This window comes from Heptranchias perlo, chromosome 8, assembly GCF_035084215.1.
Source record: "Heptranchias perlo isolate sHepPer1 chromosome 8, sHepPer1.hap1, whole genome shotgun sequence".
NCBI lineage: Eukaryota > Metazoa > Chordata > Chondrichthyes > Hexanchiformes > Hexanchidae > Heptranchias > Heptranchias perlo.
In genome coordinates, this window is record NC_090332.1 from 6,641,616 (window position 1) to 6,664,144 (window position 22,529).

At 39.6% G+C, this 22,529-nt stretch overlaps 1 protein-coding gene across 1 annotated transcript in view; it reads left to right on the forward strand.

Moving 5' to 3' along the window:
• Positions 1–22,529, forward strand: part of nrbp1 (nuclear receptor binding protein 1) — a 66,918-nt gene that overhangs the window by 12,051 nt on the left and 32,338 nt on the right. The window contains exons 2-6 of the mRNA XM_067988577.1: positions 8,659–8,781; positions 9,115–9,216; positions 9,923–10,012; positions 11,331–11,371; positions 14,544–14,638. Of these exons, the coding sequence (XP_067844678.1) occupies positions 8,659–8,781; positions 9,115–9,216; positions 9,923–10,012; positions 11,331–11,371; positions 14,544–14,638 (451 nt within the window). The remainder of the gene's footprint in view (positions 1–8,658; positions 8,782–9,114; positions 9,217–9,922; positions 10,013–11,330; positions 11,372–14,543; positions 14,639–22,529) is intronic.

A 22,529-nucleotide genomic window follows, 5' to 3' on the forward strand; every position in this document is an offset into this window, starting at 1 on the left:
TCCTCCTTTTAAGACACTCCTTAAAATCTACCTCTTTGACTTAGCTCTTGGTCACCTGTCTTAATATTTCCTTATGTGGCTCAGTGTTAAATTTTGTCTTGATTACGCTTCTGTGAAGCGCTTTGGGACGTTTTACTACGTTGAAGGTGCTATACAATTGTGAGTTGTTTCGTCTGTTTTATGCTACTGGAGGGAGCTTTCTGGACACCACGTTGTATTGTGTCACTTGATAATTGAAATGAATTTGGTGATTTCAAGAAGTTGTCGGCTTTGCATCTGGTTGATTTGCACTCCTTCGTACATTGGATTTATGTAATTAATTTTGTTGCTCTACACATTATATCGTGCTATACTTGAGGTTTTTTTTCATCTGTTGCATGTTCTTGTTAAGCAGCTGCTACAAGACTATTTTGGAACAAAGATCAATTGTAAATGCCAGTAAAAGCAAATTTGGTTCAGGTGACCACACCTAAAGGCTCACTGGATTGCTGGCACAAGCTGTGGGGCAATTTTTCCTTGGGAAATTGGTCCAGGACCTGATGTACCATGCTCAGGTTTGAAGACCAAATTGAGTTGTATTAACTAAATTCTTTGAATAGCTGTTGCAGCTAAGCCATGTGATAGTTGCATGTATTGTAGAATTAGGCCAACACCATAGTAGCATGCTGTACCTCAACCATCTGTACTTGACTTTATTTTATTGCTGGCCTAAACTGCCAAAAAAATCCTAGTTTCCTTTTGTAACCAATTCCACATTTCATGAAATTGTGCTGCAAAAACATTCTTTGTACGCTGATTTCAAAGCAACACTGATGCTTTGACAACCAAAGTGGCTGCAGAACCAGTGGAATTTTCCATTTCATATGCTGAACTGATTAGCCCGTGTAGGGAGTTTTGTCATTGATTCGTATCTGTCAGCACTGCTATGCACATGTTTTCAGTTTAAAACAGCAGAAATTATGCTGTATTCTACCTTGCTTTCAACCCATGAGCAATAAGTGTTTGGTTGGAAATGCCAGTCTGGATGCGTGGTATAAGCTTTCAGATAACTTCCCTGCAGTGCATATTATGACTGTGTTCAGCGTTGATACAAATGGAGTAGTCCTTCCCCTTTTTTGCAGTTCCTCATCTTTTGCCTACAAAGAGAGAGGGCGAATTAATTGATGATTTGGAAAATGTATTATGTCTGTTGAAATTCCTTCATGTGTGGCTCAGTTCCACATTGGACAGTGCACTTACCAACTGAGCCATTGGGAGGTCCTTAGTTCTTAATCAATGGGTTTTGGATTAATAGCTAAGGGGTGCCGTTTCTTCCCGCTGCTGTATTAAACCACAGGTTGTGTACCATACCCGGTTTTGCATTCCAGCGCAGGCATTCACGACTTCCCAGTGATGAGTGCCTCTTCCCAAGGTTAATTTACTGCACCATCTCTTAAGTTTGATACGGTAGCCTCTGAAGAACCTCGAGCTTTGTCCCAAACAGGAGTACCTTTCTCTTTCCCTGTGGAGTAAGTGGTTAAAAGTGAATTTCTTTGCTCAGGGAGGTGGGTGGGGGGACGTTACTGAATGAGATGAAATATGTACTGTGTGCAGGGAAGTGAACTGGGGACCTTGGGTAAGCCTTGGTATGATAAGGCTGCTAATGTAAGTGGAAAGCCCTAATCTTGAAAATACCTTTTTGGTACATACAATAAATAATATGCATCTGTTGCTAGTTAGGCATTTTACAGTGCTTGAGATGTTCCAGATTTGCAGTGTGTGTTTAGATACTGTGTTTGAAATGTAATATTTGTGTTTTGCTTTCAAATGGAAGCTTAGAGTTTTTTAAAGCTAGATTGGATTAAATATTTGTGGTGGAAAGCTTCCAAATTTAACTAAAATATTGACCCACCTCGAATGCAGAAAGCATCATGAAGAGCTGAAGGGAGACGATATTCCTGTATAGACCACAATTTCGTAATGCTAACTTTTAACCTTGCATGCAATCCGTAAAATACTATTTAGAAAGATGGATTCCGACAGTGTACTAGGGAAAGGAAAAGAGACACTGGATGGTTTTTCAGTATTAATGGGTTTTGAGGTTTAAGCAAATTTTAATGCCTCCAGTTTTTAAAAATTCATTATCAGGATGTGGTCGTCGCTGGCAAGGCCAGCTCTTATTGCCCATTCCTAGTTGCCCTGAGAAGTGGTGGGCTGCCTTCTTGAACTGCTGCAGTTCCCACAATGCTATTAGATAGGGAGTTCCAGGATTTGACCCAGCGATGATAAAGGAACGACGATACATGTCCCGTGTTGGGTTGGTGTGTGACTTGTGGCGACCTTAGGAGTGATAGTGTTCCCATGCGCCTGCTGCCCTTGTCCTTCTAAGTGGTGGAGGTCGTGGTTTTGGGAGGTGTTGCCGAAGAAGCCTTGGTGAGTTGCTGCAGTGCATCCTTTTAGATAGTACACACTGCAGCCACAGTATGCCGGTGGTGGAGGCAGTGGATATTTGGGTTAGTGGATAACGTGCTGATCAAACGGACTGCTTTGTCCTGGATAGTATCGAGCGTCTTGTGTTGTTGCAGCTGTTCCCATACAGGCAAGTGGAGAGTATTCCATCACATTCCTGACTTGTGCCTTGTAGGTAGTGGAGAGGCTTTGGGGAGTTGGGAGCTGAGCCACTCAACGAAGAATACCCAGCCTCTGACTTGCTCTAGTAGCGATGCCATTTACGTGGCTGGTCTAGTTGAATTTCTGATCAATGGTGATCACCAAGATGTTGATGGTGGGGTACTCGGTGATGGTAATGCCATTGAAGAGGTGGTTAGGCGCTCTCGTTGGAGATGGTTGTTGTCTGGCACTTGTGTGACATGAATGTTATTTCCATTTATTAGACCAAGCTTGGATGTTGTACAAGTCTTGTTGCATGTGGGCATAGACTGCTCCATTATCTGAGGAATTGCAAAAGGAGCTGAACGTATTGGAGTCATGAATGAACAGCCCCAATTCTATAGTTGGACCTAGGACGTTGCCTTGAGGAACTCCTGCACCAATGGCCTGGGGCTGAGATTATTGCCTTCAATATCCACAGCCATCTTCCATTGTGCTAGGTATGACCAGCCACTGGAGAGTTTTCCCCTGAAAATTTTTGCTAGGGCTCCTTGAAGCTACACTTGGTTGAATGCTGCTTTGATGTCAAGAGCACTAACTCTCACCTAACCCCTGTAATTCAGGTCTTGTGTCGTGTAATGAGGTCTAGAGCCGAGTGGTCCTGGTGGAATCCAGTCTGAACTTTAGTGAGCAGGTAATTGGTGATTAAGTGCCTTTTGATAGCACTGATGACTATTCCTTCCATCACTTTGCTGTTGAATGGGAGTAGGCTGATGGGGCAGTAATTGGCCAGGTTAGATTTGACTTTTGTGGATAGGACATACCTGGGCTGTTTTCCTGATTGTCGTATAGATGCCAGTGTTATAGCTTGATTAGGGGCCCAAGAAGTTCTGGAGCACAGGTCTTCAACACTACAGCTGGGATGTTGTCTGAGCCTGTAGCCTTTGCTGTGTCCAGTGCACTCAGCTGTTTCTAGAAATATTAAACAAAATAAATTTATCTGGTACTTTTCCTGATCCTTAATGTTGACATTTCCTTAAATTCAAGTGTTGAAAATGTTTTTTAAAATTTGTTTATAAGCAGAAAGTTTGATGGACACCTAGATTCAGTGGAATATGCACACCCGTAATTAGCTTAGAGTGCATTTCAGCGCAGCTGATTTGCGGGAAAGGGGTCAGGCTAGGGACAGACATCAGCGTGGTTTACACGATGCCTGTCTTGTTTTGTTTTCTGGCATTGAGACCATTGTCAGTTGATAACAAGTTGTATCTAATTTTGCCCATAGTGATGTATTGCTATCAGTGTAATCAAATTAAGCAATCCTGTTTATGTATATTGATTCATCCATGTCTTTATAACTTATATAACCTGAGTGAGTTTAAGGACATCTATTGGGTCAGTGTTTCTAGCTTGTCGGATATTTTTGTTGCAGTTTTTCTTTGGGCTCACATACTGTCCTCTGTCTGGCTGAAGATTTTTTTCTGTAAGAGGGTAGCATTATCAGCCAGAACATTTGTGTCTATTCATTTGCAGCACTTTGTTTAACAACAGTGCTACACAAGATGTTTCATTTTTTTTGTGTCTCAAAGAGTGGCCTTTGCCACAACAAATGGCCGTAGAGTCCCATTCATTAATTTTTCCCTCCTTACTCTTCACCACATTCTCCCCCCATGAAAATTTGGATTTATATAATTGTTAACATTGTGATGGGATGCTTCCACATACATTCTGTTACCTAGTTTGTGCATCTGTTCTGTGGAAGAACTTGCATTTTTCTAACAGCTTAAAATGATTTTCATATGTCCCACGACACTTCACACAAATTACTTTGAAGTGCAGTCACTGTCAGATAAATGAATGTGGGCAATGTTTGCACACAGCAAGATCCTACAGTTAATCTGTTTTGGTAGTGGTTGAAGGAAGAATTTTGGTCAGGGCATCAGTAGAACTCCCTACTAGTACCATGACATTTTTAATGTCTTTTTGCAGGAGTTTGACACCCTCTGACAATGCAGCATTCCCCCTGATGCTTGGCTCAATTCAAAATGGATATTTACTTCAAAATTAAACACCCAACAGTTGTCACTAACCGTATTGGTATCACGCAAGGGAAATCACAATTAAGTCAACATGATTTAATGTGTCAGTACCCATTTCAGATTGCTTTGACCATTACAAACCCACGGCTTGGAAGAACAATAAATATAATTGTAGTTCCTTAGTAAGAAATTTTCACACACTTACCATTATGCTTCACTGAAATCCAAGTATCAGCTGTTCCCAAATAAGATTGATAACACACATGTACAAAATGTAACTCTTTATCCACGTCATACTTGCATGTTTTTAAAATCTTGAATATTTTCCTTCGATTTAGTTGACCAAGCTGGTTTGGTGTCTTTGCTGCTCAGTGGGCATTTCCATCTGTGCAGGTTAACTGATGATTTAAATGTAAAGTAGTATTCTTTCTTCCTTCCCCACCAAAAAGAGAGAGGGAGGAAATAACTTACGAAAATCACCTACAGCAACTTGCATTTATTTAAAACTTTTAACGTAAAAAAAATCCCAAAGTACTTCAGAAGAATAACCAAAAGAATGGACGTCAAGTCAAAGGAGGTGATGTTGGGAGGGGTGGCCAAAAGCTTGGTCAAAGAAGTGAGTTTTAAGTAGCAGGGGGATGTGGAGGAGTTTAGAGAGGGGATTCTAGTGTGTAGGGCTGAAGGCACGGCCGTCAATGGTGGGGCGAAGGGAAAGTGGAATTCACGAGGCCCGAGGCGGGGAACGGAGAGTTCAGGCGGGGTTATACGGCTAAAGGAGGTTAGAAGTAAGGAGGGGTGAGGCCGTGAAGAGATTTAAACTTGAGGATAAGAATTTTAAATTGGAGTGGGGACAGGCTGAGAACCAATGTAGGTCAGCAAGTACAGGGGTGATGGGTAAGCAGAACTTAGTGCGGGATAGGATACGGGCAGCGGAATTTTGGATGAGCTTAAGTTTACACAGCATAGAGGATGGGAGGCCGGCCACTAGAGCATCGAATATTCAAGTCTGGAGGTGACAAAGGCATGGATGAGCGTTTCAGGGTATATGGGCTGAGGTAGGTGCAGATGCAGGCATTGTGATGGAGTTAGACGTAGACAGCCTTTTTGATGGAGAGGATATATGGTTGGAAGCTCAGCTCGGGGTCAAGTAGGATCCAAGCTTGAGAACATTGTAATTCAACTTGAGACAGTTACTGGGGAGGGGGATGGAGTCATTGTTAAGGGTACGGAGTTTGTGGCGGAGGGCAAAGATGGTCTTTGGTCTTCCCAATGTTTAACTGGAGGAAAGTTCATCCAAAACTGGATGTTGGATAAACAGTTTGACAGCACAGAAGAAAGAGAGAGAGAGAGAGAGAGAGCTGGGTGTCATCAAGTACATGTGGAAGCTGACCCTGTGTTGGCATATGGTACCCCCAAGGGGTAGTGTGCAGATGAAGAGTTGGGGAAAAATAGGATGATGGTTGTGTGGACAATTTGACTTTTGTCTCTGTCAAAATATCAACTTTATTTACACTATGTAAAGGAATCCAGTTGCAGTGAATGCAATCTGTTTATAGTAGAAAAAATTAACTATTGAAATTCACTCCACTTGCCTTGTACTGAACAAGATGAGTTTACTGATGGAAAGTGGTGCTCTTAATCTCTGCCTACTGGCTAAGCACTTGTAACTCATAAAATGTTAATTCTAGTTTAGCTACATAAAAAATCTGATGTTTTGTGCAGAACTTGCAAGCTGGAAACTTGGCCCCAAAGTAACCTTCATATAGTTCCCTGAAGCCACTGTAATGCAATTTCTTGGAGATGATTTTGTTTGCTTTATTTTTTGTAACCTTCTAATCTTTTCATCATTGAAAATACTTTCAGAAAATCCTATTTTACTTGCACTCTGGCATTGTTTGCTGTGGACCTGAGGACTCATAAGCCATATTTGAAAATCCAAGTGGCAGGAGGCACATGTGACAAAATTAATTCCTTTCTGGTTTGAGGTGACTTGGGAGTGGGGAAAAGAAAGAGAAAACCGCTGCATAAGAATTCTCAACCCGTTAATGGCTTCTTACATAAGTAATGAAGGAAATAACCTGTTTACCATCAAATATTCATGAGTATATGTATATTTGACATTGTACATATGATCTGATATGCATTTCTGATTGGCTTTGGGGTAGAGGCTGTTTGTTCAACCTGCTTGTATTGCAGTAATGGAAGCTGCCTGGTCATTCTTGTCATGACTAGGTTCCCTTGAAGAAGCTCATTAACCTTTGTAGCAGCTTACTGAACTTGAATCTTCCCGAGTACTCTGACATCACTCATCCTCATCGTCGCCTTCAACAAAAATGCTGACTGATCAGATATTCCAGCAGAAGCTTGTCCCATTAGAACATGGAAAGCCGTGTCTTTTCACGGGAAGCTTTTCCCAACAAGATCACCTGATCTGCATTTTTGGTTGACAATGGGGTAAAGATATATTAAAAAAATGTAAATTTGTCCCGTTGGTGATAACGTAAACACGGCAAGGCTAAAATGGATGACACCTGTGGTTGACAAAGTTCTAGAAAGTTGTTTATTGCTTGATGAATCATTTTTTTTCTTTGAGATCATTTTTCATGCATTCTTCACTTACGTTCGTAAGCTGACAAAATTGAATTCTTGGAACAGAGAAAGAACTACAGCTGATCCAATAAAAACAGAAAATACTTCAAATGGACAGCAGATCCATCATCTAAAAGCATGCAGACCCTTTGTCAGAAGAACTGGCTCTTCCCGCAACATCAATGTATCTTTCAGATGCCGATAGACCTGCGCAATTCTAGCACCTGCTGTTTATACTGCTAGTGACATCTGGTCTGTTTATCCATCATACTTCCAGCATTTGCAGTTTTCTGTTTGTCTGTCGTGCTTTTTATCACTTCCAGAATAGCACAATTGCTATTTTTAGTTTCACCAAAGCTGAACAATAACCTGCCTTCCAACTGCAGCATGAGACATCTTTTAGGCAAATTTAATCATGATTTACCTCCTGGAAAAATAGATTTTTGATTATAATTAATGATGCAGGATACAAGGAAATAAAAGCAAAATGTGACCAAAATAGAAAAGAGGTGATGGGGTAAGAATTCTTGGCCTGGTAAAACTGTTTGCTTCATATGACAATCTATCTACCGTTTTTTGCTCATTCTCTTTGTTTGGTGAGTCTTCGAAAGAGCTAGCTCATGTATCTCTTCCCAATCACATTGGTTCTTATGAAGAGTAACCCATTTTAATCAAATGAACACCAACAACACTGCATATTTCCAGCATCTTCTATTTTGATTCAGATTTCCAGCATACTTGGCTTTGCTTCCAATAGCAAGGCAGATTTTGAATGCTATGTATATGCTAAAGAAAATGCCAGTAACATATTTTAAAAGGGGACCATTATTTTAATTTTTTTAATGGCATATTAAGGAGGATAAAGCGTTTTTAAGCCAGTCATCACTGTGACCACTTGGTTAGTGCTTTTCCTTTCAGTGTTAAACACTGAAGATTATTTATCTTTCATGGCAGAAAAAGAGGAGGAGGAGGAAGAAGAAAAATATCAAACCCTCAAAAAATGTAGATCCTCACTCTCCTCTAACCTAATATTGAACTGACTGTTGGAACAAAGAGAAAGAAAGATGTACACTTTTGTAGCTCTGCACCACTACTCTCAGGAATGTCTCAAGTCCTTAATGTACAAATAATTACTCTAAAGTATTGACTTATGTAAGCAAATGTGGCACTTATTTTGAAGCAGGCCTTCAGTTCGAAACCTCATCTGAAGGACAGCACCTTCAAAAACACACTGGACCCTCTGTGCTGGATGGGAGTATATGCCTAGATTATGCACTCAAGTCTTGCATGGGGCTTGAACCCAAAACCTGGCTTCAAGGCCAGAGTTTTACCAGCTGAGCCAAGTTGATGCCTTACAAGTGCTTAATAGTGATAAAATTGCAAATCTTTTCATAATAAATTACTTCATTTTCTTTGAAGAATATCCGTTTTTTAATTGTAGGTGAATCAGCGGAATGTTCCTGGAATTGACAGCGCATACTTGGCAATGGACACTGAGGAGGGGGTGGAAGTTGTTTGGAATGAAGTTCAGTTCTCAGAACGGAAAAACTTTAAACTACAAGAGGTGAAAGTAAAAACCCTAAACTCTTTTGATATGAGCTGCTAATGACTCCTTCTGCCTTATTTTGTTCACTTTGGTTTTAGTATTTTTGAAGTGTGATCATTAAGTATGGTGATAAGATTATTACTAGGTTTTTCATTTTGTAAAAAAAACTTAAGTTCCAGAAATTGAGTGTCTCCAAATGGGATGTCCACTTAATTTCACTTGGAGCCTCTGTCCAAGAATTCAGGCAACTAGCTTTTTTAGTCTTTAACCACCCCTACAAGTGGGGCAAGGGCAGAAAGGAATCAAATTTATACATTAACCATTTCTAATGAGTATATTTCTGTTCCTTAGGATAAGGTTAAAGCTGTCTTTGACAATCTCATCCAGCTGGAGCACCTGAACATAGTGAAATTCCACAAGTACTGGGCAGATGTGAAAGAAAATAAAGCTAGGGTAAGCTGTCTTGGTACTGCTCAGTGTTGGTGGCTGATTTACCTGACTGAAGCTGTGTTTTTTGTATCTAAATTGAAATTTTAAAAATTTTTCTTGCAACTAAATAATTTATAGCTGAAGATTTTCATTAAACCTGGAGTGTAAAATATACAGTAGTTTCTGTGATTCAGAAATGTTCATTAGTTTCTATGCTTCATACTGAAAAGAATCCTTTAAGAATATGAAAGGAAACAAGTTATTTGGAAAGTCTTAAAAGTGTTCAAGAAAATTGAACCAGTGTAATCTGCATATTTTGCAGAGAATTAAGATCCTCCCTTTTTTTGGAAATAATTTTATTGTACTATAAATTGAGTGGCAAGATGTAGTGGGAGGGAGTGCACTTGATCTGAAATAAAAACAGAAAATGCTGGAAATACTCAGCAAGTCAGGCAGCACCTGTGGAGAAAGAAAGAGTTAACATTTCAGGTCGAAGACCTTTCGTCAGAACTGAAATTTCATCTTCGACCTGAAACGTTAATTCTGTTTCTTTCTCCACAGATGCTGCTTCACTTGCTGAGCTTTTCCAGCATTTTCTGTTTCTATATCAGATTTCCAGCATCTGCAGTATTTTGCTTTTGATTTCGTGCACGTGATCTATTCTGTTAGCATGTGTGTCTAATGTATTTGGAACTGCTGAAGGGGTTGTTATGTTTATATGTTCCTGCAGGTTATATTTATAACAGAATACATGTCATCAGGAAGCTTAAAACAGTTTTTGAAGAAAACTAAGAAAAATCACAAAACTATGAATGAAAAGGTAGGCTGTTGATTACAGGTTGCAAAAGACTACATTGAGATATTTTGCTCTTTTTTTTGCTACTTTGCATGCACCAGCTGCTTCTGAATGGCTGAGTGCTGCTTTTGGCCATCTGGGCAGCATGCAGAAGTGGATGTGTAAAAGCTCCATGTTTTGTGGGGGTGTGTGTGTTCATGCTCATGTATGAGCACCCCTTGTTGCCCACAACATGTGGCTGAACTCAGCATAGTAGGGGGTGAAAAATATGCATCCCTCTGCCTATTGCACAGCATTAGTGTTCTGATATTCAGTTTTTGGTGCAATTGGAAGGTCGTATCAGAATCCTAACCAGCCCATTTTTGGCAACTTTTGCCGTTCCAAGGTTGACGCACCAGAAAGTAATATGCAGGAATAGTGAGCATTCCCAGATAGATTTGATGCTGATGTATTGGATATTTTAAATCCTGATCCAGCAGATTATGCTCTAAGCTGTTTCCATAACAGAGACAACCTTTTTGTGTGAACAAGTCGTTAGCCTGACTGGGGGAACTGGCTAGATGCAATGGGGGTGGTTGCCAGTCTACTCCCATCAGACACAAGTACCATGCGAGATGTCAACCGAGTATTTAAAGACCACCGCCCCAAACCCCCGACTCAGGTGGGAATGCTACCACTGAGCCGAGGCTCACTGCTCTTAGAGTTTAGCCTGCAATAATTCTGAAAGATGAAGAATGTTTCAATTTCATGTGCAAGTAGCAACCTCGTTGTGGAGAAGGGAGATGGAGAAATGAATACATGGTGTATTAGGACATTTCACTTCTGGTAGTTTAAGCATAACTTCAGCCTGACTGAGAAGGCATCTTTGATTCCAATGCACATGCTGCTAACAAAGCCAGGGATGTGGGTCAAATCCCTATACAGGCCACGCATAATAAGAGACTTTCTCTTTAAAGATGTCTAGTTGGAAGTTTATTCTGTCTATCTGTTGCCTGCAGTGTGAAGTGAAATCAGCTTTGGAATGTTGTCCTTTTCTTGCTGGTTGACTGAGCAAAGCTCTTTAAAATGTGACCTGACATAATTCGATTTGCGAGTAAACACTAGCATCGAGGTGGGTTAGCAAATGGAAGTGTCAACATGCTGCATCTGCAGATTACTGCCTAGGGTTTAGATTGGGTTAGTAAAGGTGGCAATGCCAGGTATTAGATCTGTGATGTGAGATTGCTTCATGCTTTCAGTGTATGTAGGAAAGGATAAATTTCACACATCAATAGAATTAAACTGAGAGAATTTTTAAAGTAATATTCCACATTTGAATGTAACTTTGTTCATTTCGATATAGGCTTGGAAGAGATGGTGCACCCAGATTTTGTCAGCCTTGAGGTAAGAAGTCACAGACCTCAAATGAATCTCAGTTCTGGTGGTGAATATCTTCTTTTTTCTCTCTTTTGCACCCCCCCCCACCCTTCTGAAGACATTGTCTCTTGCTTGGCTATGGTCCCACAGATGCTGGAGTCCTTCAATGTCATCCAATTGCATGAGTTCAAGTAGTGAGTATCAGCAGTGTATTCAGTAATAGAGAGCATCATAGCCGAGTCCAGTCCAGTGCTTATCACATGGTCACTGATGATTAGGAGTGGGAATCCTAGTTTATTTTTGTCTTCCCCAGCCCAGGGACCCTGAAGCCAGTTGTATTTTTACCACTTCGCTGGCAGAAATAAGGTAACCCAGCACAGACTGGAATCAAACCAGAAACATTCTGCTTGAATTATTGCAATAGTTCACTGGGAGCAATATGATCAAATTATTCTTCTAAAATGAAACTTGTGTATTGAGAATTTCAAGCTTCTAAACATTGCTAATAGACAAAAAACAAAGTTTAAAATTTGTTTTTAAAAATATCAACTTGTTTTAAAAATAACAATTGAAATGTACAACTTGAATTTCAATTCACCAATAATGAAGATGCAGGACTACAGCAAGTTGGAGCTGAAGCCAAGTGCTTCAAAGTGAGGATGCCCATTTAGGGTAAGCTAATGTAAAGTAGAACTTTGCCATTATAGAAAAAAATTACTTATTCCCAAATTTGTAACTGAAGTAGTGCAGCTGCATTAAAGTTTTATTAGAAAATAATTAACCATTTAAATAGCCATTAAGAAGCTGGACTACTTAAAGGTTCATAAAAAAAACCAGGCCCACATGGAATGCATCCAAGAATAGTAAAAGAAATTGTAAAGGATGGTGGAAAATTTTAAACTTCATTGGACCAGGACGATCACAGAGGACCAGATGGTGGCCAGTGCAATTCATGTCTTTTTAAAAAAAAATAACAGTGACAGGCCTATTTCCGTGATATCTAATCTGAGGGGAAATTGAGCTTTTTTGTAAAGTAATTAATTCGACAGATTGGTAAATTGAAGCTCGTGTATTTTTATACAAGGGGGTTTGGGCATAACAAATCAAAATTCAGGTATATAATAGTGAATGATAGCAAGGTAGGTGGATATTGTTGACTTTCAGAAAATATTTGATAAGGTTTCTCATTGGATGCAGTAGTGAAAGCTCAGGACCTCCTGAGGTGAAACTATAAATTGAATAATTAGCTGTGAAATAAGGTGCAAATGGTCAGATGTGTCTAGTGCTGTCCTCCCAGGGATTAGAACTGTTTTCATTGCTTTGGGAAGCGAGTGGGGAAAGAGAATTGTGACTAGATGAAGAGGTTCTTTGTAGTAATTTGACCTAGCTTTACACAATGTAACAAAACTCCACACTGAATTTGAGTAAACTACCTTTGCATTCAGCTTGCATAGTGTGTTGAATATGCCCTCAGTTGACATGTTCAAAAAAAAAACATATTGGATAAATCCCTGACTTGAAAGAGTTACAAGGGTGTGATGTTGTGGAAGATGGAAATGTTGGAACTGAACATGGACCTAGAGATTGGCTTTTTCTTGTGTTCACTGTTAACAGGCAGTGATAGTAAATCCATTGCTGTTTACTACCTATTTTAAGTATCTTAGATTCTGCTCTGCAATAAGTGATAATTTGGGACAGTCTTTAATTTGCTGTATCTCAATCTAAACTCAAAGGTACTAAAGCGAATTGTGTATGCTGTCTGTGTTTAACCTGAAGTTTTTTTGGTGGGGGGAGAAATAATTAACTTTTATATAAGTGCAATCTATTAGCATTTCACATTTGGAACTTTGGGTTTGCTATTTCATGAGGGTGTAAGGGGGACTCATGAAAGAAACAAATTGGTGGAAATGTACAGCTTCTGAAAGAAAAGCTAACCAATTCCTTCATTGCCTGCTCCTGACATAATCTTCCCATCCAAATGTAGTTTGAAAGATTCTGTCCATGTTTTCCTACTTTGACATCTAGTGTGTTCGTGGATTAAACAAAAAAAGTAGAGAACATAAATCTCTGCCCTTAACTTGTTTAAATAACCCATCTTTCTCTTTCAGATGCTGAATGGCCTGCTGTGTATTTTCAGCATTCTGTTCCATTTCATATTTCCAGCATTCATGATTTTTTTTTAACCTAGGAAAAAGTTGTTAAAAGCTTAGGACTGCTGAAGGTATATTTTTAATAACCTAAAATGATGTCTTCAAAGCTGTCTGAGTCCTTTTGGTATTTGTTTTGACTCTGATACAGCACTGTGTAATCAGGTCAACAGACAGCTGTTTTAAGTGCTTCCAGAACTAATGCATAGCATTAGATGAAGGTAAACAAAATTCAGTTTTGAAATTTGCAACATTTCCTTTTTCTGATCACCCTCCATGTACAAGCGGTAAAGTCCTTCCATCCATTTGGACAAAATCACTCGCTCTCTATAGAAGTAGTCAAGGATGAACAAAGTCCATTCAGCCCGTTGAGCTTGCCCCTCTGGTATTTTAGCTTGGTGGGTAACAGCTAAACACTCGCCTGTTCTTTCACCTCGCCCAAATCTTTTCAATAGGTCTGTCCAGGCTTTGCTAATTTGACATCTGGAGTATTCAATGTCACCTAGAGATCTTCGGCAACATGGTGGCACTAAACAATAACACATTGATGAGCGCTATAGAAATGTAAGTTCTTCTGTTCAGTTCCTGACCTGAGAAACGTGGAGCAGGGGGGTGCCGACTAGAGACTGTCTGCAGTTTCCTCAATCAGGAAGGGTAAAATCATGGGGGAGAGTTACAGTCGGCTAGTCCTCAGCACCTCCTGGCAGACGGCCATATTTGGGTATTGGTTGCGGCCTGGGAGGTGGCAATATGCCCACCCCCTTGGTTGAAGTACTGTTAAACTAGCTGGCTACAGAAGAGTAGGAAATTAGTTAAAAATGGGGAAATGTTCAAAAATTTATTTAAGTTTTTATATAAAAAAATGCTAAGTATTGTACAGTTGTGTCCCATTTAGCTAAGTGTATAATTTTCTTTTATAATTGTACACAAAATGGTCCTCTTGTAAGGTGCCATTCTGCTAATATAACAATGTCTTAGTTTAGTAAAATTCTATACATTTGCAAAGTAACTACCAAGTTGCTCAATTTGTTGAATTTTGTTTTATTTACCAGCTACCTCCACTCTTGTGATCCTCCCATCATCCATGGCAATCTGACTTGTGACACCATATTCATCCAGCATAATGGACTTATAAAAATTGGGTCTGGTAAGTATTGGATACTCTGAATTTGCTAGCACTATGTTGAATCTATATGGCAAAATAAAAGTTTATTAAGAACCTAAAACCACAAAATGAGAGAACTTAATTTGGTCCATCTCACCAGTCTTTGGACTCAAATTTATAGATTCATATGTCTAAGTTACTAGATTAACAAATTATAACAATAAATTGTTACAAATGCCCTTTCTCACTAACATTACATAACACCATAATTGTGCAACACAAAATTGAACCCATGGAGCATCCAGACCAATAAGCAACAACTTTGTTTTTTACTATTTTGCGGGAGAGTAAATGGATGGGCAATCCGTGGCAATTTTTGCTGTTCCTATCCTCAAGGTGGTACACACCTGAGGTTTTCATGGGTGCTCGCAGCTCTCCAGAACATTGACCAAGTGGCAGAGGTTTAAAAAAAATATCCTCCCCCTGTGTTAACATTAATTTCTCATCTGCTGCCACCACCTTGGTCAGCTAACCCGGCACATAAAACCCAAGATCTTCATGGTCTATATGGCTCTGTACACTGCACGGTGCATTTATTACATGAGGAAGCCGGTTTGGTGAACTAGCAAGTCTTAAATATATATTTTAAGGCTCTAACTAGTTTATTTCAGAAAACCTTGAGCTTTTATACTTCCTACTTAAAATTTGGTAAGTGTGAGGTTTCTTTCTTTTCTCCTCCTTTTGTCCCTTTTCCAAATTTGTACAAAAATAATGTCTGGTTCTTAATTTCTCCATAGCAATTGATTTAAATGTAATGCAATGGAGATTGAAAACCATCTGAAATTAAAAATATCCTTTTTACATTGTTACTGGTAAAATTTACTTTATATGTTAATAGTGGTAAACCCTGTGCTTGGGAGGGAGCAGGAAAACTGAATTGTTTGTGACTGAGAGTGGGCATTTGCAACAAAACTTGTGGTATGACTAATAATTTGGGTTTATGTCACAGTGACCTTTTGTGAGGACAACTATTGACCTTTTTTTAATTTGCTGTATTTTGTATGTACAGTTCAATCAGGACACCATTATAATGGGAGTGAGTGAAAATGGTGCATTGCATTTTATGCATGGCTCAATTATGCATTTGTGCATGTTCCTTCAGATTGCCCAAGTCCTTGAGGGAAAATCATAACAATATTGTCCATTTAAACTTCAAAGATAGCAATGCTGTCAACAATTCACTCTCCATGGCCCTTTTTTTTAAAAACTCCACCTTTGGGCAGCGGCTCAGTATTTTCTCCATAGCAACTCAAGTATGGCCTTCACATCTGAGTTGCTAGCTTAGGTGAAGTACAATGCCATAAGTGTGTTTTTTTTCTGTCTAATATATGTGTGTATATGTATAGTTTTGCAAATACATAGTTTTGTTGCTGGGATTTGACCTTTTTTGTGCAGAATATTATGTCTCTAAATGTTAACCATGAAAATTTAGAAAAAATCAGATGTCAGTCTAGGACCACAGACATGGGTAAATCATAAGGACTTCTTTTCCTGTTTCCCCCGCTTCCCTCCCCCCTGCCCCCCCAAAAAATAAATCCTATTTAAGTTGGCCAAAAAAAGTTGTCAACAGCTTAAATGATCATATGCAGCTTTGCAGGACGAAGACCAGCTGATTGACCTTCTCTAGGATATATCATTGAAGTGTTACAACACTTTATCAGATCAGGGTATCTTTTAGAAAGGCACCTGTGCCAGCAATATGTCCTCCTGTCAATAGATCATCCAGTTCTAGTCTTACCAAGTGCAGTCTCTGACAGCACAGATGAGGGATATGAGATACTGCATCTTTTGGTAAAGATATTGTCACCACTGCAGTTTGCTCATCCAGAGGTTGATAGAATGGGTGACATCTGAAGAATATTGCCTATGGGGTTCCAGTCTCTGCCAGCATCTGGCAGTTCTGACCAAGGAGGATGGTTTCTTGTACAGCTTGCGTCCCAAAACAACTCTGACCAAATTCAATAATCGAGGGGGTGGGGGGGAACTGAAATTTGTCTTTAGTTGCTCCTTTGAGTCCCAATATAATTTCCAGCATGGTGTGCTTTAAAGAAGATAAAACCGGAGGCATAAAACTCAAATTAAAACAGTAATGAACTATTAGCTATCTTTTTGGGTTATAAACTTGAATGTGTGCAAATACTTTTTTAAATATAGCCTTTGTTGTACCTTCACATCACCTTCATCCTCTAGGTATAGGGCAGGGACTTAGTCATGGCTATCCTATTGTTTACCAGAACAGTTACTTTACAAATAGGGGAACAATGAAAACACACGTGGCTTGGATTTTATGGTGCATGAGTATATACGTATAGGAATGTATTTTGATGACATGCTGTCCTTACGTAGTTTTAGTTTAGCTCATTGTGCATGTAATTATACGATTTTTCAGTCTAATAAATATATTTATCTGTTCCTTGATATGTCAGCTGATTTGTTTCCCCTTCACAGCTGTTTCATTTACATTGCTGCACAAACTTTTATTTTTTGAGAAACTTAGGCCAGTGCTTGTAGTGCAGGATATTTATTACTAAGATTATAAAGTGTACAATAGGGCAAGGTAAATCAAGAAGTAATGGTTAGATGACCCCAAACTTTTGACTAAGTGCCTTAGATTGTATGAGGTAAGGAAGAATGGATGACATAAAGGTGTTCCACTGTTAAAGAATGGGAAATGGTGGTTAGTATGCAGAGTCTTGATTTGAAACACAGAGGAAGATGTGCTTTGAGATTAAGCAGAGGAGAGCTAAGAGGAAGGGTGACCATCACATCAACCAAATAGAGGGGAGAGGTTGGAGGTGAGAGAAGGGTGTTCAGAGAAGTTGGCTGCTTTGGATGTATAAGCTTCCTCTGCCTTGTTGATTAAGAAGTCTGATTCTCCGCTCCAAAGTGGGGATGGATACCGAGCCAAAGAAGGAGATATTAGAAGAGGTTGATCTTAAAAGGAGAGAGAGGCAGTGCGATTTAGAGGGAATTCCAAAGCATTTAGAACAAATAAGAATTTCTTAAGATTGAGTCTTGGCTCATTGGAGCTCATCCCTCTGGTGAATTAACATGGGATCTAATTGAATTTTGATAACATCTAGATTTGTTTTGTTATCTTGCTTGGTAGGTTACTTCAAAGCTTTATCATTCTTTGAGTAAAGACTTTTTTTTGCATTTGAAATTTAGCTTGCATTTATGTCCTCTGGTGCTACTTTCTTGGTGTACTTATCTATACCTTTTTATATTCCTCAGGTAGTAGACATATGGAATAAGTTACACAGGCGTACCATTGAAACAAATTGTATAAATGATTTTAAGAGATCACTTGATGCTTTTCTGGAAATAGAAGGATACAGTGGTAAAGTGAGTTTGATATCAGTTGTACAAGGAGCAGGCTTGTTTGACTAAATGGCCATTTCTCATTTTCGTAGAATCATACGGCATAGAAGGAGACCATTTGGCCCATTTGTGTCTGTTGCAGTTCTTTGAAAGAGCTATCCAATTAGTCCCGCTCTGCTGCATAAAACAATTTCTGCATATTTCCCCCCTGGATATTTTGCCAATTATCTTGTATCTGTTTTCTCTGGTTACCAACCCTCCTGCCAGTGAGAACAGTTTCTCCCTATCAACTCTATTAAAACCCCTCATAATTTTGAACACCTCTATTAAATCTCCCCTTAATCTTCTCTGCTCCAAGGAGAACAATCCCAGCTTCTCTAGTCTCTCCACATAACTGAAATCCCTCATCCCTAGTACCATTCTGGTAAATCTCCTCTGCACTTTCTCCAAGGCCTTGACATCCTTCCTAAGTGTGGTGCCCAGAATAGGACACGATACTCTAGCTGTGGCCTAACTAGTGATTTATAAAGGCTTTTGTACTCTATGCCTCTGTTTATAAAGCCAAGGATCCTGTATGCTTTTTTAACAGCCTTATCAACGTCCTGCCACCTTCAAAGATTTGTGTATGCGAACGTCCAGGTCTCTCTGTTCCTGCATCCCCTTTATTAGGAACGTAAGAAAAATAGTTTTGGGGTATCCCCAACCCAAGAGCTTTATTCACTTATGTAAAGTTCTGGCATCATCAAACATCTGGTTGCTAATAGAATGGATCATTCTGCAAACCATCGAAGGGTCAGATTTTTTTTTGGTTAGCTGGCTGTTTGGATGCATGGAAACCCATCACCATGTTTGAGTCTAATTCAAGCTACTGAGAAATCTACAGCCACCTGAAGGGTTTGTGTTTTTCTAGTGTGGAGTGCACAGTTTTTCCCTGTAGGAACAGCTCCCACTTAACTCAAGTCCAGAGAGCTTAGGTGCAGGTTGGCTGATCCAAGCCTTGGGGACTTCCAGGTGTGCGCAGGGGTGCTGCTGGAGTTTAACTAGCTAAAGCTGAAAACTTAACCAGAGCAAACCACCAGCAAGCTTGCTGCTGCTTATCCAGCCAGAGGCACCCTATCCACAAAGACTTCAGCCTGCAGAATTGAGATGATTTCCATTCTCTAGTGATAGAACCCTCTCTAGGTTTCGTTAGTAAACCAGACTAACTGTATCATCAAGCCTGCTCTGTAAACCTGCCCATCTCCACAAGTCTGTTATGGAGGGTAGGCTTGGTTCTGAATTTGTGTCAGTGGGTGTGTCATATTGGAGCGACCATGATCCCCAAAAGACCTTGTCTACCTTCCCTCTCATATTCTGTGTTTTAAATGGTTTAAAATGACTAATTTTTCAGAACAAAAGCCACCAGTTTATCTCTTCTTCAGGATAATTATATTGAGATGTGACAAGCTCTCTACAGACCTGCCGTAGAATCTGTATGCTGAATTTAGTTAAGTGTGCTGCAGAATTTGACCTCAAGGTGCTGCACAATTCTAGGAGCCCCTGGTCACCATCATATCCTCGGAAGGTAAATTTAAATCTGCACAGTATTGCTCTGATGATTGGGAGCTATGATGTAGGGAATGCAGGAGATTTGTGTTCATGTTTCCCACTCTAGATGGTGATTATGATCAAGTACTTGGGACTTGACTTGGAAGACTGTGCAAATCTGCAACTTGATGGAGATAAGCTTGCACTTCAATTATAGCAATAGCTTTCCATCATCTGGACTAAATCAGTCGAATTTTCATCCCCTCATGACCCAAAAAGGCTGAACAAATGTCTTCATGCAAACATCCCACTTCTGTGACACATCCCATCCTTAATGGGCTCCAGAATGTTTATTTTACCATCTATCAGTGTCCTCAGTGGCTCATCAAGTGTACAGCAGACTCTACTTGTTACCAATGTGTTTTTTGCTTTGGTGTGCTGTTCTGAGAATATTCACAAAAAATCCCTCGTTTGTTGTCTGCCTTGTGAGCAGGACCTCCATCTCTACCCTTTCCCGGAGATTCTTACCAGTTGAGTGAGCACTGCCCTAAGTAATAACGGGTTAGGGTTCCTTGTATTGCCAAAATGTCATTTGAAATCTATTCAGCATCTTGTTTACATTGGATAGTGCTTTCTTTTTGATCTGTTTTTTTAAAAAAAAACACTCATTTCATCCTGACTCCTTCTTGCTTTGGCCTCATTTGGCCACACACACCAGTACCAGGTGGCTTGCTCTCGGGCATCTGCTAACTGAATGACGGCTGTCCAGCTAAAGACTCCAAGATTTTCCCTTCCTCCTGTATTGAGTTCTCTGGATGCTACTTAGGAGCTTTTCTCATGGCACAGGGGAGATCAAAAACTTAAAGAAGTAATAGAACCTCTGTCACTCTAGTTTTGATTCTATGTGTTGATTTCCAATCTACAGTGATACTGAGCTACCCTGAATTCTGATTTTGGCTTTTCTGCAAAAAGACCACCATTGAAGACTTTTGTACAACCAAGACAAACTCCTTTTATTTAGGAGCCTTGTTAAAAAGCCTGTTTGTTTCTGTAGTTGGCTTTTTGCCCATCACGGTGTATGCGGCACTTCATAATTGGCTTTCCATGTGCACATTTAGATGTTTTTAATTTCTAACTATCATCCATTCTGACCCCCCCCCCAGCCTTGGATTAGAAGGCCTGGCTTCCTTGGAGGAGTCTGTTATTTCTTTCACAGTGTTTATAGCTATCTGTTCCCATTGTTTCTAGGTATTTGGATGAGATAAATATCCAATGCCATTAGCCAGCATACTTTTACAAGATGATGTAACTGTTTGAGGCCTGCAATCAATTACAGCTGGCTCTTTGCCTGCTCAATCTATTGTATTGTTTTTTAGGTTGCTAGTTTTACTTTTTGTTACGTGCGCGAAGGCACTTAAGTGGAGTTCCATCTCAGAGTGCCCTTCAAATGATATACCCAATTTTTGGGCCTATATTTGAGCGTTAAAATGCATGACACGGAAGACAGTCACTTCCAATTAGCTAATCAGCAAACTTTGTGCAAATTCTTAAGGATGGTGCTCCTTTAACCTCAGGAGCTTTTAACTAGTTTGTAATACCAAATCTTTACCCTTGTACCCAAGAATAAACTTTTTCTTTTTGACTACAGCTGATCTTGCATTTATAGGAGAAAGTATTGTAGATTAACAGTTCTCAACCCCTATAAAGATGAAGTTCCAGCATCTTCACTTTAAGTGGATAGTCAAATGCATTTCTATATTTTAATCTCATGGTGATAAAATCCTATTCCATCCAGTTGAAAAGATGCGATTAAGGAATTGCCCCATTGTTCTCTACCCAGAAAATTACATGTGTAGTGGCAGGGAGTATATATTGCTTTGCATTTTTCGAGAAACTTGCTGAAGCTGGCAGATCGGACTACAGTTGATGTTCTCGATCATTCATCATTCCTAATGGTAAATATAATCGGATTCAGTTTCATTGCTCTCCTTGTCTATCCAATTTAAGGACCATTTGGGGTCTGTATGGGTGCACACGCATGGGTTATGACTATCTGAAGGGCAGTTAATGCAGCAGTTCCAATTATCCAAAGGAACAGGGTTCTTGATTTATGTGTGAGACAAATATGCTTTGAATATATTGGCATCCACAAACCTGTCACTAAAAGTTCCTAGTTATAGGAATTAACACCTTCAAGGTACTGGTGAGGAGGAGAGAAATGTACCTGTGAATTTAAAAATTATTGATTTTCACATATGTACAGCACCTGTCTGGTTTTGCATCAGACAGTTAAATTAATGAAATTTCTAAACTATAAATCGATTTTAAGTGTGTTTTCCAGATGGGAAGTGTGGGGGTTTTCTACACTCGCTACACTATAAAACACTAGTTATTGCAGTGTACAATGAATTTTTATAATTGAAGAATATAAGCTATCCATTCCTCCCCACCCCCACCCCGCAATGTCCAACCATTCGGTATGTAATTAACAAAAGGTGGCAATCCTAGCTTTGGACTAAAACAAGTTGTGTAGAGAATCTCATTTGACCTGGATTATTGTGGTAAGTGATTTCCTCTTCTAGGCAAGGGCCGAAAAACACATTGCTGTATGTGGACTTTTGTTCAGCTCACATTAGAGAAACTAATAAGTTAAACAAAAGTGAGTTAAACAAGAGTGTTGCACAAATATTTCATGAATTTCAAAGACTCTTTTCTCCCCTCTTCTTTCTTTTTCCCCCTTCTCTTCTCTTCTCTTCCCCCATTTTCCCCATCTAGCTACAGTACAGGCAGTGTCTTGTTTGAAGCTTTCGGTGGTTCTAACCCAGCTGTTTGTATTTGTGAATGCTTGCTGTTCCATCACTCATCAATTTCTTGTTTTATTTCCCGCTTACGGCCGCTCTGTTGCGAACAGTCTTTCATAGGATATTTGCTAATGGTGAGACACTTCTCGGCTCCTGTGATGTGACTGTGTATTGTTATGTTTGTCTTTAGCTTTTAAAATGTGCCAGTGTAAGCAATTTATGTT